General features: G+C 37.0%; 1 protein-coding gene across 2 annotated transcripts in view; it reads left to right on the top strand.

Moving 5' to 3' along the window:
* Positions 1-19,869, top strand: part of GLCCI1 (glucocorticoid induced 1) — a gene marked incomplete at its 5' end in the record, with an annotated part of 78,682 nt that overhangs the window by 47,017 nt on the left and 11,796 nt on the right. The window contains 3 exons of one of the 2 annotated variants that reach the window (XM_081101764.1): positions 9,903-10,019; positions 16,543-16,695; positions 18,305-18,515. In XM_081101764.1, coding sequence (XP_080957890.1) covers positions 9,903-10,019; positions 16,543-16,695; positions 18,305-18,515 — 481 coding nt within the window. The remainder of the gene's footprint in view (positions 1-9,902; positions 10,020-16,542; positions 16,696-18,304; positions 18,516-19,869) is intronic. The other variant, XM_081101765.1, reaches the window with a different exon arrangement.

Here is a 19,869-nt window from a genome sequence, read left to right on the forward strand (position 1 = left end):
GGAAAGAAAGAAAGAAAGAAAGAAAGAAAGAAAGAAAGAAAGAAAGAAAGAAAGGAGGGAGGGAGGAAAGGGGAAGAGAAACGAAAGGGAAGGGAAAGGGAAAGGGAGGAAGTGAAGGAAAGAAGGAAAGGAAAGAAAAAAGAAGAAAGAAGAGAAGCAAGCCTGGGTCATGTTTGCTGTGGATTAGGGAGGCTTTTTAAGCCAATTTTAAGAGAGTGTAGATTCCTACACATTTTAAGAGCGCCAAATGTATCTTTCAAATAAATAGTGGGATATTGGAATGGAGCTGTTTGCATAAATAGAGATCTAAGACTATGTTTGTAGGTAGTAAAACTGTACCCGAAATAACCCCATGTGACATTGTTGGTGTTTTCCTGTGGGCCAGAGAGACAGCTATGTAAAAATGGAAATAGTAACCATATGTTGTGTGTGTACATAGCATCTGGACTAGAGCTCTACCCATGTGGGACCAAGGCCCCAGTCATACTAATTTAAAACCTGCTCTGGAGCTATGCAACTCCAGAGGCCAGTCTGAGCAACCATGAAGTAACATAGCAGGAAAGAGCTCACCAAGGACAACACTCCCACGTAAGGTGACCTTGCAGACAAGTATTTTAGGGAATGTAAGGAAATCTATTGCCATAACACACAGCAGATATATTAAATAGAATCCTTACATCTGAAGAAATAAGGATAAGAACACAGTCCCAAAAATAACGTTAAAATAAGAATTTATAATTTCAAATGAAATAGTAACTTTCAATGAGAATAGGAATAAATAAGAACAGGCAGAATGATAAAGGTCCATTTGAAAATCTTTTAAGTAACGAAAGTTGGTGAAATAAAAAACTGTTTACTGGATCCAAAGGACATAACAGAAGAGAGAATTAGTGAATCAAAAGACTCAACTGAGAATTGAAAGTCAGGATGAGCAAATCATCTAAAATATAGAAGAAAATGATAAAGAAGTTTTAAACATGAAAGAGAAGTTAAGAAACATGGAAAATAGATTTAGGAGTTCCAGAAAGTAAGAATAATAAGCATCAGGGAAGAGAAATTTTTAAGGATGAAAATTTGCTAGATTTGAAGAGCCATGTATGTCTTTATATTGAAAAAGCCCACCAGTTCCAAGGAGGAAAAACAGAACAGTGAAAAAACTCCAACCTTTAGGTCTAGTGTATTGGAATTATAGATCAAGGACACACACACACACACACACACACACACACATTTGGAAAATGGGCAGAGTACCTACAAAGAAATGTCAGATTATCAATATATTTATCACAAACTATTATTGATGTCAGTATACAGTGAGTTTGTGGTTTGTGTCTATGTTAAGAAAATGAGTTCAAGAGAAGCATCATTTTCCTTTAAGAGAAGATTACTTTTCTTCCTTTAGATTATGTTTACTGAAGGGTTGTTGGTCCAACCTTTATTTACATTTTGCAAACCAAAAAAGTACAAGTGTACTTTTCCATTGGTTAGATATGTGGTTCCCTGTTTATATAAAACAATTTAGAATTAATGTACACAGCATAACTAGAGTTTAAAAAGTCTGCTAAGTAAATGATAAAGATTTAATTAATACTTGTCACTTTTTATGGTACTTGATTTCTACACATTTAATAGAGATAAAAGAGAATAAAGGTAAAATTTTAAGATTTTTTTTTTAGCAAACATCATCAGCCTTTAGTGGCACTGCATTTATTCATGGAATAATGTCAGATGAATAAGACTCTATGCTCAGTATTGTGTAAAGCATCTAGAATTTCAAAAGAAACAGTAGATAACAACAATCTACTTCTTAAATAGCTTAATTACATATTAGGAAAAGCAGCTAAGACTTTAAGGAATAATCACAAAAAGACTTTATATTAACTCTTATTGTCCTTGTTCAACAAGAGAAGAAGGGATATAGTTTGTGATAAATACATTTGTTTCCTGCCCATAGTACAAAACTATATAATCTGATCACTTACACTCCTGCAGTCCCTTCAGGTGAGCTTGCTTTCCAATCTCTTGCCATAGTCAACGCTTCTAACTTCTCTCATGGTTATATTGCTCGTCTTCTCCCAACTAGGGCCTTCTACAGCTGGGTGCCTTCATGGGTGAAGGGATCCTGGAGGCTCCTTTTCTGTGTCTTGCTCATCTCCTTCCTAATTCCATAGCTCCTGTTTCCAACCCCTCTGGAGTTGGAGCGTGGGGGAGAGAGGGAAAGGTAAGGGGAATAGATATGTTCCTATTTGGTACTGTTGTAAGACGCCTTGACATTCCCTGGGCTTGACAGATTCTTAAAACTTCTTTTTGTGACCTCATGGGTTCTTTGGAATTCCTTGTTGCTATACATCTCTTACCTTTAGTTCTGTCTTAATGGGTTAGTGAGTCTCTTACCTCTCCTTGGCCTCTAGAATTCTAGACCTAGATTTCACATTCTCAGCTGCTGACCTCCTTCACCCTTCTAGGTGGCTTTCTTACATGGACCTAAGACAACCCTCCACAATGACTCTCACGCTCATTTCCCAAATAGTTCCTGGGAAACTCACATATTTTTTGTCTGGTTAATGTCTGGAGCTTATGCTGATTCAAATGCTACAGTAAAACTCTGTTATCCTAGCTCCACATTTTGAGTATCTGGAGTGGGTATCAGATACGAATTCATCATGACCCCTTATCTGTGGGGAACATATATCAGTCATTCAAGTTGTCCCATTAAAACTCCTCTCCATTTGAGGCAAAGGAGAAAGTATATCTTCTTGGGTCTTGGATTTTATTTTTTTCCTACTTACAGCCTAAAAAGCTGTTTTTACTGTTTCATGGATGCTGGCAGAATCATGAAACTCCTGGTTTAGAGACAGTGGACTTCAACACAGCGAATATCAAGACTATCAAGTTGGCATTTGTTCTCCTGACCCTGCAGTCACATGGGGGAGATGGGGAGGGCCCAAATAGATGCCTGCCCATGCAGTAGATCCCATTTCAGAAGAGAGAGACAGAGCTGGGGGAATCCACTGTTTTTATAGTAAGCAGTAAGCATACCTTTTGGTCCCAGAAGGTGTCATTCCCACAGAAAACAAAAATGGTACATGTTGTATTATTGTTTTAATTTTTTTTTACTATTCATGATTTTGATAAAGATAAATTGAAAAAGGTGGGTTTACTATTCATAAGTCCTTCAGTGGAAATAAGGAAAAATCATAGGTTGCTTCTTTATCTTAGTCCTGCTCTCATTAGTAAGATAGTTTTTCTTAGAGGGAACCATCTGTAGAAGTAAGGAAAATGATTAGGTATAATTCTCATTTCTAGTAAAATGACAATTATTCATTTTATTTATTTAAATTTTTACTTATTTATTTTTAGACAGGGAGAGAAACATCGATTTGTTATTCCATTTATTTATGCATTCATTGGTTGATTCTTGTATGTGCCCTGATCAGGGATCGAACCCGCAACTCTGGCGCATCAGGACGACACTCTAACCACCTGAGCTACTTGACCAAGGCCAATTATTAAGTATTATTGATATGGACTTCCCTTTTTAAATAAGAAAAATAAAAGTTTCTTATAGTTTTACTAAGAGTATACCTTTCACCCTAACATTCTTTTAGTATTGGTATTTAAATTTTTTTTTTATCATACTATAGTAGGCGAAAATATTGTAATAATATTTTCTCTGGACCTAAAAGACAACAGAATGGAGAATTTTGATTATCCAGTTGAAAGCAAATGAATGGTGTGATGAACCTTTTAAAACTATATATTTTTAATAAGGTCTCTCAATCCATATTGAGTTATAAAGATGTTTTACAATTTTTCATTATTTAAAATTGTATCCAATAGGCACAGTTTTTAAGGTCCTAAATACTGCTTATCAGAAAAATAGAAACTTATCAGTAGGTTAGTATGTAGTCAGTTAATTGCTTCATCACATTTTTGTTCATCTTTATTCTATTTTCACATCTTGCAATATCTCCAACATTAAGAAAGGAAGTTACTTTGCGAAGTGGTTGAGATTATGAGCCAATACATAGTGACTGGTAGTTATTGCAGTTGAACATTAACCTCGTATTACTTTCAGCACTGTTGGTAGGAAATAAAAAGAAGTTACGAATTAAAGACTGAAGGACCAGGCCTGCCATTTATTAGCTGTGTTACATTGGAAAAGGTATTTTACTTTTTAGTGTTTCCTGGTCTGTAAAAGAGATACAATAAATCTGTGGGATCAAGCAGGTTTGTGAACTAAGTAAGTGTATTTTTAAATGTTAGTCTGGTATTGTTAACATGCCTCTGTTGAAACTTGTGCTTTGTAGGTAGTTGTAAATACACTTCTATATTAAAACTTATTTTATATGTATAAAGAAGATACTGGCTGTATCTTTGGGGATGAATTTGTGTGTGGGAGTATCTTTTTCTGTCTGTTCCTGGGCAAGCATATCTGTGGGTATGAAAGGGTTGATGTTTGTGCAGGTAACCTCTCCTTATGCATGTGTGTGTGCTCCTTGTACATGCTTGTTTGTGCATGCATGTGCCTGCATTTGCTCATTTGATTATCATGGGTTGAATGAATAGCAAATAGTTCATTTGGGTTTTCCTGTTGGTACTTTAAAGAAAAGCAGGAAGACAACACTGATTATGCATATTTATGGAAAGACAAAAAAAGTTTTAAATTTTTAGTTTTAGTGTTAGATTAGGTGGTGTTGCATTTTAAATTCCTCTGAACACTGTCAAGGAATATAATATTAAAAATTTGTTTTTGACTACAGGACCTTTCTTTTGAGACACTTTATCTTTACAAGCACTAAAGTTGGTCACACATTCCCTTTTTTTCATATAAAAAAGTGAATAACAGCTTGAGATTCATGACCTCTCACTACATTTTTAAGAAAATTTCTTAGGTAAATAGCTTTAATAATTGGTTTGGTTTTTTTGTTTTGTTTTGTTTTGTTTTAGTTCAGGTGTCAAATTATCATTGCCATTTGTATGTTTGTCTTCACTTTTTATAAGATTTCTTTATCTCCTGGTGAGTTATTAACTTGATTCTTTAAACAATAGTGAATAGTAGTTAAGATAGCAAACTCTGGAACTAGACTTCCTAAATTTAAATATTTGTTTCACCACTTCACTGTGTGACTTTTAGCGAGCTCTTTAATCTTTCTACCTCTCATTTTCCTCATCTATAAGATGGGGATAATAGTAGTACCTATCTCATCTGCTTTTATTGAAAAATGAATGAGGTGATTCCCGTAAAAGCACATGTGCCTTTTTTTCCTGGTTGTAAACCAGCTCTCTTTTCTTTTTTTCTAAAAGCCTTAAAATCCTGCTTTTTCTCCTACTACCTTTTAAGATTTCTCATTTCCCTGGCCTGTGGAATAGAATTATTCTGACAAACAGTGCCTCAAGCAGTTATTTAAGGCTGAATTTACTTTAGTTTTATTTTGTTTTTAAATGCTAACAATAGTATGTTGGGGTGCGGGGGGGGGGGGAGGGGGGACTAACAAGACAAAAATAGCAAATAAACAAGGATGATGTTATCAGGTTTTCAAAAATTTACAATAAAGTGTATTCCTAATTCTCAGATTTTAAGTGGGGCCAATCCTTGATTTTCGTTTATCTGATTCCACAAATGTTTTAGTCATTTCTTTGTATGTATGCTATTTCTTCTGCCTACAATGATTATTTCTTCTTTTGACCCAGGATCACTTATTCATTAACTTTTTAAAACTTTGCAGCTTATGTGCTTGGGACCTCTTTCATGTTGGGATGTCAGACTACCGGTTTCAGCCCGATTTCCCACAGGCGGGGCCGAGGGACCCTACCAGTGCACAAATCCGTGCACTGGAGCTCTAGTTGACATATAACATTGTATAATTTTAAGGTATATAATGTAATCATTTGATATATGTATAAGTTCCAAAATCATCAGCTCACACAGTTACAGTTTTTTATGTATTGTGAGAACTTTTAAGATCTCTCTTAGCAACTTTGAAATCTACAATATAGCATTGTTAACTGTGGTCGCTTGCTATACATTACATTCCCAGAAATGACTCGTCTTGCAACTGGAAGTTTGTACCCTTTGACCAGCTTCACCCATTTCCTGCCCCCACCACTCCATCTCTGGCAACCACCAATCTTCTCTCTGTTACTCTAAGCTTTTTTTTTTAGATTCCACATATAAGTGAGATCATACTCTATTTTTCTTTGTCTACCTTATTTTACTTAGCATAATGCCCTCAAGGTCCAGTCTTACGTTTTTTTCTTAAGGTCACAGAATAGCTAATGAATATTTAGAAACACAAAGGAAGATTAATCTATAGTTTAGTTTTAAAAATTCAGTCAGTATAACTCAGTAAAGTTGTGTGGTCATTTCATCATAGTAACTGGGGTAGGTAGGCTCACCGAAGTGAGGACCAGGAGCTTCTGTGTGATGCGATGGAATGTGGGCTTTAAGGAGGCTGTCTCAGGCAGAGGATCAGAGCTGTGCATGAGGCGGGAGGGGTGTGTGTATGTGTGTGTGGGTGGGGGGAGGGGGGGGCGTGGAGTTACGGTTTCCTTTTACACCTCCCTCCCAAAGGAAACCTTTGTGTCTACTCTCCACTGGTGCTAAGGTCAGGGAGAAGAGGTGGCTTTGGCTGTAATGTGGTCTTGAGCATCAAAGGGAAAAGAGAAGACAAATTCTAAGTAAAAACCCTGGAAGGTGAGAACATTTGCAGTTTTACTATGTAGGTCTGCGCCTCTTCTGAATATGGTGTAAATAACACAGGGACCTCCTGTACTCTGAAGCAAAGGGGGATTTTTGGTGTCTTGCTTTTGTTTCATAGTTCTTGACAAAAAATTTGTAAATGTTCTGAGTATATATCTATATATATAAAAGCCACTGGAACAACTGGAACAACAGGTCACTATGACACACATTGCAGCCAGCCAACTGGCCTGATTGGGGGCAGGGCTGGCCAGCCAATCTCCTGCGGCCTCTTCTTCCCTGGCTGGCTCCCATTGGCCCAGTGGGGGTGTACTGGAGCCCACCCATGCATGAATTCGTGCACCAGGCCTCTAGTATATATATATTTAGGAAGATGAGCTTCACTTTTACTCTAATCTCTGCTGAATTCTAAATAAGAGCATCACTATGTTATATTCCAAAAATGAACAGTATTGTGTGAAAATTATAAGGTTGCATAATTTAAATTGGTATCTCTGCAAAGTAAGGTGTGTACCGTGATGTATACATTTTGTTTTCAGAGGTTTGTTAACACATTAAGCACCCTGTCAGTCACTGGTGACTGACACTATACTTTCTGCCCAGAAGACAAAACAGGCTGGGCACTTAAGGTGTTAAAGCTGTTTAGGACAAAAAGTTTTCTGGCTTATTTTGATGTTTCAAAGGCCTTTATTTTTGTTTGTTTATTTTTAAAGATATTTTTAAATGGAAAAGCACTAATTGCTTTGATTAATCTCTAAGCATTATGGGCTCTTCTATATGAACTCTGGCTGGTTTCAAAATACCAATAAACATCATTGATACTCAGAAAACACTTAATTTTATGTCTCTATCCTAATTAAATGACTTGTACAATTTGAAATTCTGTATTTTTATCATAGTGAATAAACTGTCTTGATTTATAGTAATTACCTACTAATTTTTATTCCTTTTCCAATGAAAATTAACGTTCTTTAGAAGAAAGTTACCTCATTACAGCAGCACAAGAAACACATAGACAATCATATTTGTATATCTTTGCAAAGATGTTGCATGAAAAGCCCATAAGCTACAAAGAGATTTAAGAAAAGTAAAGGGATAAGTGGATCTTAGTATAAAAGGATATAAATTATTCCTTTGGTTAAGTGCTTTATTTCTTTCCATGCTGTTTCTCTTCTATTTGCCAAAAGTAAAAATGAATTTTCCCTGTAACCTATATACTTTTTCCCTTGAGCTTTAATAACAACTGTCTATTTTGCTTTTTATTGTCATGGTTATTAAAGGTAAATATTCAGCTAATACTAAAATATTTTGTCTTTTTGCTTTACTGTATCTCTTTGAGGAAATATATTTTACAGACTTTACTTTGTATTTACACTTCAGCTAGTAGGTAACATAAAAGTGGTTTTTCAGGTATAACTGTTAATTGAAGTAATATTTTCATAAATAATGCCAATATTAAATAACTTCCCTCAAATTGCTAATGATACCCTTTAAAATGCTCAGGAATATTTTATTCCTGGTCTAGCACATTTTAAGCAGATTGTACTTCACCTAAAATACATTTGTAATTTAATGATTTCCAAGCCATATTGTAGTCAGTGACTTTTCTTTAGCCTGTGAGTGTTACCATTACATTTAGGGGAATAACCCAAAGTTATATTTGTTTTTTAAAAATTGTGTGATTAGAGCCAGGTGTCTGTCAGTGAATGAATGGATAAGGAAGATGTGGTATATACACAATGAAATATTATGCAGCCACGAGAAGGAAAGAAATTCTGCCATTTGCAGCAACATGGATGAATCTTGAGGGCATTATGCTAAGTGAAATAAGTCCTATAGAGAAAGGCAAATACTGTATGATATCAATTGTATGTGGGACCTTAAAGAGCTCAATTCATAGAAATAGAGAGGAGAGTTGTGATTATCAGAAGCTGGAGGATGGACAAAGTGGGGTTGGTCAAAGGGTCAGCACTTCAGTTATAAGATGAATGAATTCTGGGGATCTAATGTACAGCATTTTCATTATCTATACTAATAAAAGCCTATGTGGTCGTCACGCCCTCATGCTGTGACGCCCTCATGCCTCAACGAGCTATCACCAGGAGGCTGCGTGTGCAGCGGGCGTGTGCGGGTGGGTGGAGCTATGTGAGCACGCAGGTGGGTGGGGGCTTGATGCTGCGTGAACGGCATGGAGGCGGGGCCTGCGGCTCCCCATGCCAAGGCTTGGTCATCCGTGGCTCTGTGCTGTGAGGCCTTGGAGTCCCACAGCTCCACATGGCATGGAGGCGGGACCCCTGGCTCCAGCCTACCTCTTTGGGGCAATCTATTGAGGAGCCCCAGATGGGTGGGCGGGGCCTACATCTTTGGGAGATCGATGGGGGGCTCCCGCACTGTGAGAGGGCACAGGCCAGGCTGGGGGACCCCCCCAAGTGTATGAATTTCGTGCACCAGGCCTCTAGTAGTTAATAATACCGAATTACATACTTAAAAGTTGCTAAGGGAGCAAATCTCAAATGTTCTTACTACAAAAAAGAAACTGTAATTAAGTGATGGGATGGAGGTGTTAGCTAATGCTCTGGTGACATCATTTTGCAATATATAAATGTAGCAAATGAACACATTGTACACCTTAAACTTACAGAATATTTGTCAGTTATATCTCAGTAAAGCTGGAAAGTTAAATGCCAGTTGTGTGACTAAAGAGTAATAAATAGTAAAATATTAAGTACTAATAAAATACTAATAACTTACCTAAATGCTTTGATTTTTGTTACCACTATGGAATTTAAAATTTTCAAGTATTTAGTGATTGATAAACCAGGTTGATTTTGTTTACATAAGACTTAACTGATATTGCCCCTATATTAAGAGATTGGGTTTGACTTTAATCCCTAGGAATGTGAAATACTAATTTCTCACCTTACAAAAAGCGTTTTAAAGAGGAAGATATTTCTGGTGTTACAAAGGTAAAATCTGAAATAATCTGGGGAAATTTACTGTACATGTTTACCAACAACATTATTTAAATTGTGCAATTGAACATTGTAGCATATATTTATTATTTATTATTTTTTTAAGTCTTAATCATTAAAACTTGGAAGAATGAATCAGTCTATTATCCAAAAATTAAAGAAATAAGTACTTAAAAATTGGTAATCACTTTTGTTCTCTTTTTGCTTCTCCTGCTCTCTCTCCAAAGCAGATTGCCAAACTGCGGCAGCAACTACAACGTAGTAAACAGAGTAGTCGACACAGTAAGGAGAAAGATCGTCAGTCACCTCTCCATGGCAACCATATAGCCATCAGTCACACTCAGGTAGGCTAACTTTTTGTTAAAGCGTTCATTGTAAAGGGAGAATCTTTATCATTTTAGGATTAATAATTAATAATGTAAATCCCTAGATCAGTGGTTCTCAACCTTCCTAATACCCCGACCCCTTAATACAGTTCCTTATGTTGTGGTGACCCCCAATTTCATTGTTACAAATTGAACATAATTAAAGCATAGTGATTAATCACAAAAACAATATGTAATTATATATGTGTTTTCCGATGGTCTTAGACGACCCCTGTGAAAGGGTCCTTCGACCCCCAAAGGGGTCGCGACCCACAGGTTGAGAACCGCTGCCCTAGATCTACTAAATTACTACTATTTGCTAAATTGTATAAGAAGGGATTTTTAGCCATATATCTAATCTTTTTAATAGCAGATATAGCTGTGTGTAGTGATCTCAAGGATAATTGATACTGGCTGGGCTGAAATCCTAGCTCATTCACTCATTAAGCAACTATGGGCATTATCTCATTTAATCTTCCTAATAGTACTGTAACCCATCTACCTCTGTATCTCTTATATATTTTACCTCTATTTTACATATGAAGAAATTGAGGATTATAGTTTTGTTGGGGTTTTCTCCTCTTAGGAACATGTACTAGCATAGCCCAATAGAACAAAATTTGGGGAAGGCTAGTCTAGACCAAATTAACTTACAAATATTTATGTAAATTTTAGTAAAGAAAATATAGTAGTTATGGCAGAAGAAACCCAAGTAGTATATAAAAACAAGTCCAGTCCTGGCTGGTTTGGCTAAGTGGCTAAAGCATTGGCCTGTGGACCAAAGGGTCTTGGGTTCAATTCCTGGTCAAGGGCACATACCTTGGTTGCAGGTTCTTGGTAGGGGTGCTTGCAGGAGGAACCAATTGATGTGTCTCACGTAGATGTCTCTCTCTCTCTCTCTCTCTCTCTCTCTCTCTCTCTCTCTCTCTCTCTCTCTTTCTCTCTTTCTCCCTCCCTCCCTCCCTCTCCCTCTCTCCCTCTTCCTCTCTCTCTCTTCCCCTCTCCCTCCCCCCTCCCCCCCTCCTCTCTTTCTTCCACTCTCTCTAGAAATCAGTTGGGGTGTGTGTGTGTGTGTGTGTGTGGAAATCCTCTGGTGAGGATAAAAAACAAACAAACAAAAAACCCAGGTCCAATTAGGGATTGTTTCACAAATGTGAGGATGATTCAACATTACGGAATGTATTAGTTACATTCATTGCATCAGGAGGTCAAAATAGATGCTAAAAAAAACTCTTCATAAAAACTCAGTACTCATGTATGATAAAATTTTCTTAAAAATAGGGTATATCTTAATATGACTAACTGCACGTATTGTGAGATTTTACCAACAAAATATTGGAAGTGTTTTTGTTATAATAAAAATCAAGTCATAGATGTCTGTAATTATTGATATTATCTGCTAATAATATAGATGCTCTAGACCAGTGGTTCCCAACATGGGGCACATGCCCTACAGGGGGGCAATTTGATTTTTAAGGGGGGCAGTTTGAGAATGAGTTATTATTAACAGTGAATTTTTTGCATGTCTTATGGTTCTGAAGGTCTCATATACAGTATATATCTATATCTATAGATATAGATACAGATATTGACATATTTATGCATTTCAGTTTTCTATTATATGTTTTGAAACTTTATTTGCTAGTTTTTTCAAATCACTTCATATTATTATTTTTTTAACAATTTCATAGTGATTTCTTCCTCAGTACTTCAACTGTCTGTTCTTTTATTTTTCTCTTTCATGGATGCCATGTTCTTTGGAAGCTTGTTTAGACCAAGTTAATGGCCTTTTAGGCTTCCTCCGTGTGAATAGGAATTCACTTTTTGAATAATATATCACAGAGGGGTGGGCATCAGGATTTCAGAGATGCTTAGGTGGGGCATGGCCAAGAAAAGGTTGGGAACCATTGCTCTAGACAGAGCAGTGAAAAAAAAGAAATAATTGATATCATTATTTGCATACAATATTATATATTTAGAAAATCAAAGTGAATGAACTAAACTATTAAAACTAATGATAGGAAAGCTAAAATGGAAGATACTGACAATATCAAATATTGATGAAGATGTGGAACAACTAGAAGAGCTATACTTTGCGGCAGGGCTGAGGGGACACAAAATGGTACAGCCACTTTGGAAAACAATGTGGCATTCTCTTCAAAAGTTCAGTATACACTGACCATACAGCCCAGCGGTTCCACTCTTTAGCATCTGTCCATGAGAAATAAACACATGTCCACACAAAGATTTATACAGCAATGTCCATGGAGGCATTATTCATAAGAGTGAAAAAATGGAAACAAACCAATATCCATCAGCTAGTGAATGGATAAACATTTCATATATCTAAACAGTGTAATGCTACTTAGCAGTAAAAGGAAGGACCTACCGATACTTAGATGGTTGAATCTCAAAAACATGCTAAGTGGAAAAAGTGAGGAGCAAAAGACTGCATACTATATGATTCATTATATTAAATTCTCAAAAAGGCAAAATTATAGAGACAGAAAGTATTAGGGTTAGGAATTGACTACAGAGAGGCCCTAGGGAATTTTTCAGAATGATGGAAGGTTCTGAATGTGATTATACTCGTAATTGGATGGCTGTGTATATTTACAAAGCTTAATGAACTGCATACTTAAAATGGGAGGATTTTATTGTCCACCATTTATACTTCATCAGAGCTGTAAAACAAACTTGCAATTGCCAAGCAAGCCTCAGACATTTGAAGTGAAATTTCACATATGACTTCCTTTTTCTCCTTAATCTGATTGTATTAAATATTATTCTTACTTTGTTTATTTCAAGCATCTTTTCTGTAAGACCCCAATGCATTTATAGTAGATCTGTTGACTTGTTGACTTAACATAAAAGAATTATGTGCTTGTTCCCAATTTACACAGAACTTTTTGGCATTTGGTTATGTGTAAAAATAATCATCTTTTGTTATACACACTGAACTTTTTGTAGGTAAGAGGTGAATGTTCTTTAAAATACTCTAAGAACAAAAAAAAAAGGATTTTAGATAAAACAAAATTGGCACTTGTTTTAATTTTTGAAGCTTGATGATGTGCACCCGAGGATTCATTATGCTATTCTGTTTAATTATGTTGATGATTATATTTTTTTCATAATAAAAACTGAGAACTTAATGAGATGATTACATAAAATATAAACATAAAATCAGTACTTTTCTCTTAAATGTGAACTTCTGTACCCTCTACTTATAATGTTCTACCAAATGTGTGGGGTTGTTTTCCACACCAGCCCATTCACCAACTCTTCAAATACACACTAAGAGTTTCACAATTCCATTCTGACACTAACTGCCTAGAGTTGGCATAGACCCCACTGGTGAAGGGCTCGGCCTCACCAGACTGCCCCCACCTGCAGATGCCGTTGCAAGTCCCAGATTGTCTTCTGTACTTCTACCAGCTGGCTATAAAGAAGGGATTCCCACAACCCCTTCATCAGTTCAATAATTGGCTGTAATGGCTCACAGAACTCAAAGAAACACATTTATTGGTGTGTTTTAATGGTATAATAAAGGATACAGATGAAGAGGAACATAGGGCAAGATCTGGGAGATCCTGAGTGCAGGCACTTATGTCCCCGTGAAGTTGGGGTATGTCACCCTTTGGTGGATATGGCTATGTGTTCACCAGCCTGGAAGGTATCTGAACCCATAGTTCAGGGGTTTTTTTATGGAGGTTTCATCACATATGCATGATCCACTATTAACTCAGTCTTCATCCCTTCTCCCTTCCCGAGAGGATGAGGCAGGGTGGGACTCGCCAAAAGTTTCAAGCTTCTAATCAAAGCTTGGTCTTTCTAGTGACAGGCCCCCATTCTGAAGGTATTTAGGAGCCCACTAAGAGCTGTCTCATTAGAACAAAAAAGACTCTTGGCTCCTACCACCCAGGAAATTCCAAGGAATTTAGGAGCTCTGTGTCAGGATCTGGGGTCAAAAACTAAATATTGGAACAAAAGATGCTAATTGGCACTCCTATCACTCAGGAAACTACAAGAATTTTAGGAACTTTGTGTTAGGGACCAGGGCAGAAACCAAATATATACTTCTGGCAATAATGTTATATAAATAATGAAAAATATAACATGCCTAAAATTAAACCTAAATGGCTGAGGTTTTCTTAAATGACTGACAAAATGGAAATGGAAAATACTTGCAGGTAATTGTCTCAGTGCAGGAAACAGACTCACACACACACACACAAAACAGTAGAGTCACATGGTATACTTAACTTACATGATTTCAACTATGCTTTTTCAGTAAAAATGGAACAGGGTAAAAATTAAACAGTGCCAAAGATGATGTCTGCTATTCTACTTTAAAAGTGTATACATCTGTTTATGTCTTCCTCTAGAGGAAGACATAAACAGATGGAAGAACATACCGTGTTCATGGATTGGTAGAATCAACATCATCAAAATGTCCATACTACCCAAAGCAATCTATAGATTCAATGCAATCCCCATTAAATTACCAACGGCATATTTCACAGATCTAGAACAAACGTTCCAAAAATTCATCTGGAATAAAAAAAGACCTCGAATAGCTGCAGCAATCCTGAGAAAGAAGAACAAAGTAGGTGGGATCTCTAAACCAGATATCAAACTGTATTACAAAGCCACTGTTCGTAAAACAGCTTGGTACTGGCACAAGAACAGACATATAGATCAATGGAATAGAATAGAGAACCCAGAAATTGACCCAAAGCACTATGTCCAATTAATATTTGACAAAGGAGGCAAGAGCATACAATGGAGTCAAGACAGTCTCTCCAATAAATGGTGTTGGGAAAATTGGACAGATACATGCAAAAAGATGAAACTAGACCACCAACTCACACCGTACACAAAAATAAACTCAAAATGGATAAAAGACTTAAACGTAAGACGGGAAACCATAAAAATACTAGAGGAATCCATAGGCAGTGAAATAGCAAACATATGTCGAAGGAATTTCTTCTCTGTTAATGCTCCTAGGGCAATGGAAACTAAAGAGAAAATAAACAAATGGGACTACATCAAAATAAAAAAAACTTTTGCACAGGAAAGGAAACCAACAAAACAACAAGAAGACCCACTACATGGGAGAACATATTTGCCAATAATATCACTGATAAGGGTTTAATCTCCAACATTTACAAGGAACTCATGAAAATAATAGGAAGATAAACAATCCAATCAACAAATGGGCAATGGACCTAGATAGACACTTTTTGAAAGAGGACATACAGAGGGCCAAAAGACATGAAAACATGCTCAAAGTCACTAATTATATGAGAGATGCAAATCAAAATGACTATGCTGTATCACCTCACACCTGTCAGAATGGCTATCATCAACAAATCAACAAACACCAAATGCTGGAGAGGATGTGGAGAAAAAGGAACCCTTCTGCACTGCTGGTGGGAATGCAGACTGGTGCAGCCATTATGGAGAACAGTATGGAGCTTCCTCAAAAAACTAAAAATGGAACTCCCATTTGACCCAGTGATCCCACTTCTAGGAATATATCACAAGAAGCCAGAAACACCAATCAGAAAGTATATATACACCCCTATGTTCATAGCAGCACAATTCACCATAGCTAAGATTTGGAAACAGCCTAAGTGCCCATCAGCAGATGAGTGGATTAGAAAACTGTGGTACATCTACACAATGAAATACTACGCTACAGTAAAAAAGAAAGAACTCTTGCCTTTTGCAACAGCATGGATGGAACTGGAGAGCATTATGCTAAGTGAAATACGCCAGTCAGAGAAAGATAAATATCACATGATCTCACTCATTTGTGGACCATAGAGAACAACATAGACCAGGGGTCCTCAAACTTTTTAAACAGGGGGCCAGTTCACTGTCCCTCAGACTGTTGGAGGGCCGGACTATAGTATAAAAAAACTATGAACAAATTCCTATGCACAGTGCACATATCTTATTTTGAAGTAAAAAAACAAAATGGGAGCAAATACAATATTTGTATTTGCATGAACAAGGACAGATCCAAAGACAGAGATACAGCGATCAGACTATTAATCCCCAGAGGGAAAGTAGGGGAGGGTGGGGGTAAGGAGAAGAGAGCAACCAAAGGACTTGTATGCATGCATATAAGCCAAACCAATGGACATGGACAACAGGAGGGTGAGAGCATGAGTGGGGGGGGGCGGGGGGAGGATGGGGGTTAATGGAGGGGATGAGGACACATTTGTAATACCTTAAGTAATAAAGAATTTAAAGTAAAAAACAAAAACAAAGTGTATACATTATACATACAGTCATACCTATATACTTGCATAACGGATTATTTTGATGGTGATTTTTACATTCCTTATGTTAGAACCTAAATTTCTGTATGTGTATCTGAACTTACATTGTTTTGAAAGGTCATTGTGTTTCTAATTTCAGATTTACCATACTCTTTAGTTTTGATTTCTTTGACCACAAATAATTTGGTACTACCTTATCTTCTGATTTGTAGGCTACTGGATCAAGATCAGTCCCTATGCCTCTGTCAAATATATCAGTGCCAAAATCAGCTGTTTCACGTGTGCCCTGCAATGTAGAAGGAATAAGTCCTGAGTTAGAGAAGGTATTCATTAAGGAAAATAATGGGAAGGAGGAAGTGTCCAAGGTAAGTTTACATGGAATGTTTGAATTCTTTTTAAAAAAATATTGTTAACTGTCTCAAAAGTTCTTTTTTGGTAACAGTTTTAAATGTAATTCACATACCATAAAGTTTACATGTTTAAAGTGTACAATTCAGTGGTTTTTAGCATATTCACAGAGTTGTGCAACCATCTGTACAATTGATTTTGCAGCGTTTTCATCACCAAAAAGAAACTCCATACCCTTGAGCAGTCATCCCTCATTTCCCTCCAATGGTCCCAGCCCTAGGCAACCACAGATCTACCTTCTCCGTTTAAGGACTTGTCTGTTCCGGACATTTCATATAAATGCAAGCATGTACTATGTAGCCTTTGGTAACTGCTTTTTTTATCCACTTGTCAGAAGTTTCTCTTCTGTTTTAACATGTATAAGTGCTTCATCCCTTTTTATTGAATACCAAATAATAGTCGGTTGTGTCTGGATCTTATTTATCCCGTCATCAGTTGGTGAACATTGGTATTATTTCTACTTTTTGGCTATTATGAGTAATGCTGCTATGAAATTGATATACCAGTTTTCATGTGAGCATAATGTTTTCATCTCTCTCGGGTTTATACCTAGGGTAGTATTGTTGGTATGGTATCATGGTAACTTTTTGTTTAACCTTTTGAGGAACTGCCAGACTGTTTTCCAAAGTGGCTGCAGTGCACCATTTTACATTCCCACCAGCAGTGTATGAAGGTTCTAATTTCTGCATCTCCACCAACATTTGAAATTATCCGTTTTATTTTAGCCATCCTAGTGGATGTGAAATGGTATCTCGTCATTGGGACTGAGAGGCATTTCCTGATGGCTAATGATGTTAAACTTCTTTTCATGTATTATTGACCATTTGTGCATCTTCTTTGGAAAATTGTCTATACTTTGCCCCATTTTAAAATTAGGTTATTTTTCAATTACTGAATTGTAAAAGTTCTTTGTAAAATTCTTTATTTTCTAAATAAAAGGCCCTTATTAGAAGTATTATTTGGAAATATCTCACATTCATTATTAGAAAATTTGGGTAATTTGCAAAGGAAATAGAAAACATTGTTTGTTCCTGGCCTTCAAAATTAAAATAAGAAAGAACAAACAGAAAAATGTATACTTGTGAATATTAGACTTTAGTTCTTATTGGCAAGTAAAAGTGATTTCTTGAGCAGTTCAATGAATTCATTCAGTATAAATTTACTGAATGTCCGCTGTGTGCCAGACCCAGTAAAAACTCATTAGTCGGGACACTTGTAAGTCAAGGCCCCACTGTACTTGGCATTCGGGATTCAGTGTTAAAAGAAGTCTCTATCCTTGGGGGATATTGTGGAAATGCTGACCTACAATACATATAGAGTGCTCGTCATTTTAAAGACAATTTACCCATAGTACTTTGAACCCTAAAAACTTTGGGATATGAAAGACATTTTTTGTTCAATAAAGGTAACATGCAGAATTTAAGACACAAGATTGGTGCCTTTATTCTCATAAGAATCACTGATGCTGATAGTGGAATATGACATCAGAGGAAACACCGTGTGTTTTCTGTGTGAAGCGAGAGTATGCACTGTCATTCACATGTGTAATGGTTATTCCTCCTGCAGCCTTTGGATATTCCAGATGGCCGAAGAGCTCCGCTCCCTGCTCACTACCGGAGCAGCAGCACACGCAGCATCGACACTCAGACCCCCTCTGTCCAGGAGCGCAGTAGCAGCTGCAGTAGCCACTCGCCCTGTGTCTCCCCCTTCTGTCCCCCAGAATCCCAGGACGGTAGCCCTTGTTCAACCGAAGATTTACTCTACGATCGTGATAAAGGTAAGAATGACACCACCCACCTCAATAGAGGGTTTGTTACAGGGCCTTGCTCACACTTCCTTTGCCTTAGACCATTGCATCATTTTTTTTTTCTTTTGTTGAGTGGTGGGATTGTAAAGGATTGATTAACCTAGGGTTGTTTGTTCATTGGTTTTACATATTCCCTTCTTTGTGACTCTTACAAACATCTTCCATAAATGTGTCAGAGAAGCACAGCACATGATTCTGAGAGCCAATGAAAGCTGTAAAATGGGCTGTGTACAGCTTCATGTCAAATGACACAGGTTTTTCTTTGGTATTGCCCAGAGTTAATGATGGCTATGGTAGAGTCTTTATTTCTTGTGCCTCTAGTTAGACTGCATAATCAGATTGCTTTGGGAAGAAATAATTTCTAAAAATACTGTTGGAAGAATGAGTATATTTTTTAACCAAGTAGATAAAGTTTAATACATTATCTACAGGACATCAGGGATTATATTATGTTGTATACATGAATTATTGATAGCACTAATAAGAGCGCAGAACTTCTGGGATTTTTTTGTTGCTTGTTAGGCCCAAACCATTTCCCATGTTCTTGTGCTCAGTCTCTTGTTTCAGTTTCTGGCCCTCTCAGACCTAGACGCAGAAGGCAACAAAGACTGCCCAGCTTCCACCTTCCTAGCTACTTTCAAAGAAACACTGAAATTATTTTAAACACATTCATTGCTTCTCACCGTAGAAAAATAGGTCCTAAGCAATAAAAATTAAAAAACATAGAAAAATTAAAGTTTAGAGCGTCTTAGAGGATTTTTATGGTCCTTGTCCTGACTTGACCCCCCCTCCCACCTCCCTTTAATAGTTTAATTGGTTTCATTTTGAGATATTTTTACATGTAAAGTGCCCAGATCTTAAGTGCTCAGTGCAATGAATTTTTGTAAATGGATGCAGATCAAGATTTAGAATGTTTAGCACCCCAGAGCCTCTCAGCCCCCTTCCCAGTGGTATCCTTCCCCTCTACCTGGAAGTCACCACCATTCTGACTTTCATCACCATAATCGAGTTTGTCTGTGTTACTGTATTTCCTAGAAGTGAAATGGCATTTTGTGTCTGGCTTCTTTCATTCATCATTATGCCTGACTGTCTGCTGAGATTTAAATGGAACCTACTTTGGACTTTGTCCTCTGCTCTTATTTCCGTGGGTAGATCTCAGCGGTTCTCTCCTTTCTTTTTGCCCTTTCCTTTCTGAAAGCCTTATGAGCTCCCTTACCCCATTAAGGTTGTATTGATCAGGATAGCACCTAAGGCATCTTTACTTCAAGTGGGAAGTCTTCACTTGGTAGGATGTTAGACCAGGAAACTGTCATCTCACTGAGGC

This window comes from Myotis nattereri (genome assembly GCF_964212035.1).
Source record: "Myotis nattereri genome assembly, chromosome: 11".
NCBI lineage: Eukaryota > Metazoa > Chordata > Mammalia > Chiroptera > Vespertilionidae > Myotis > Myotis nattereri.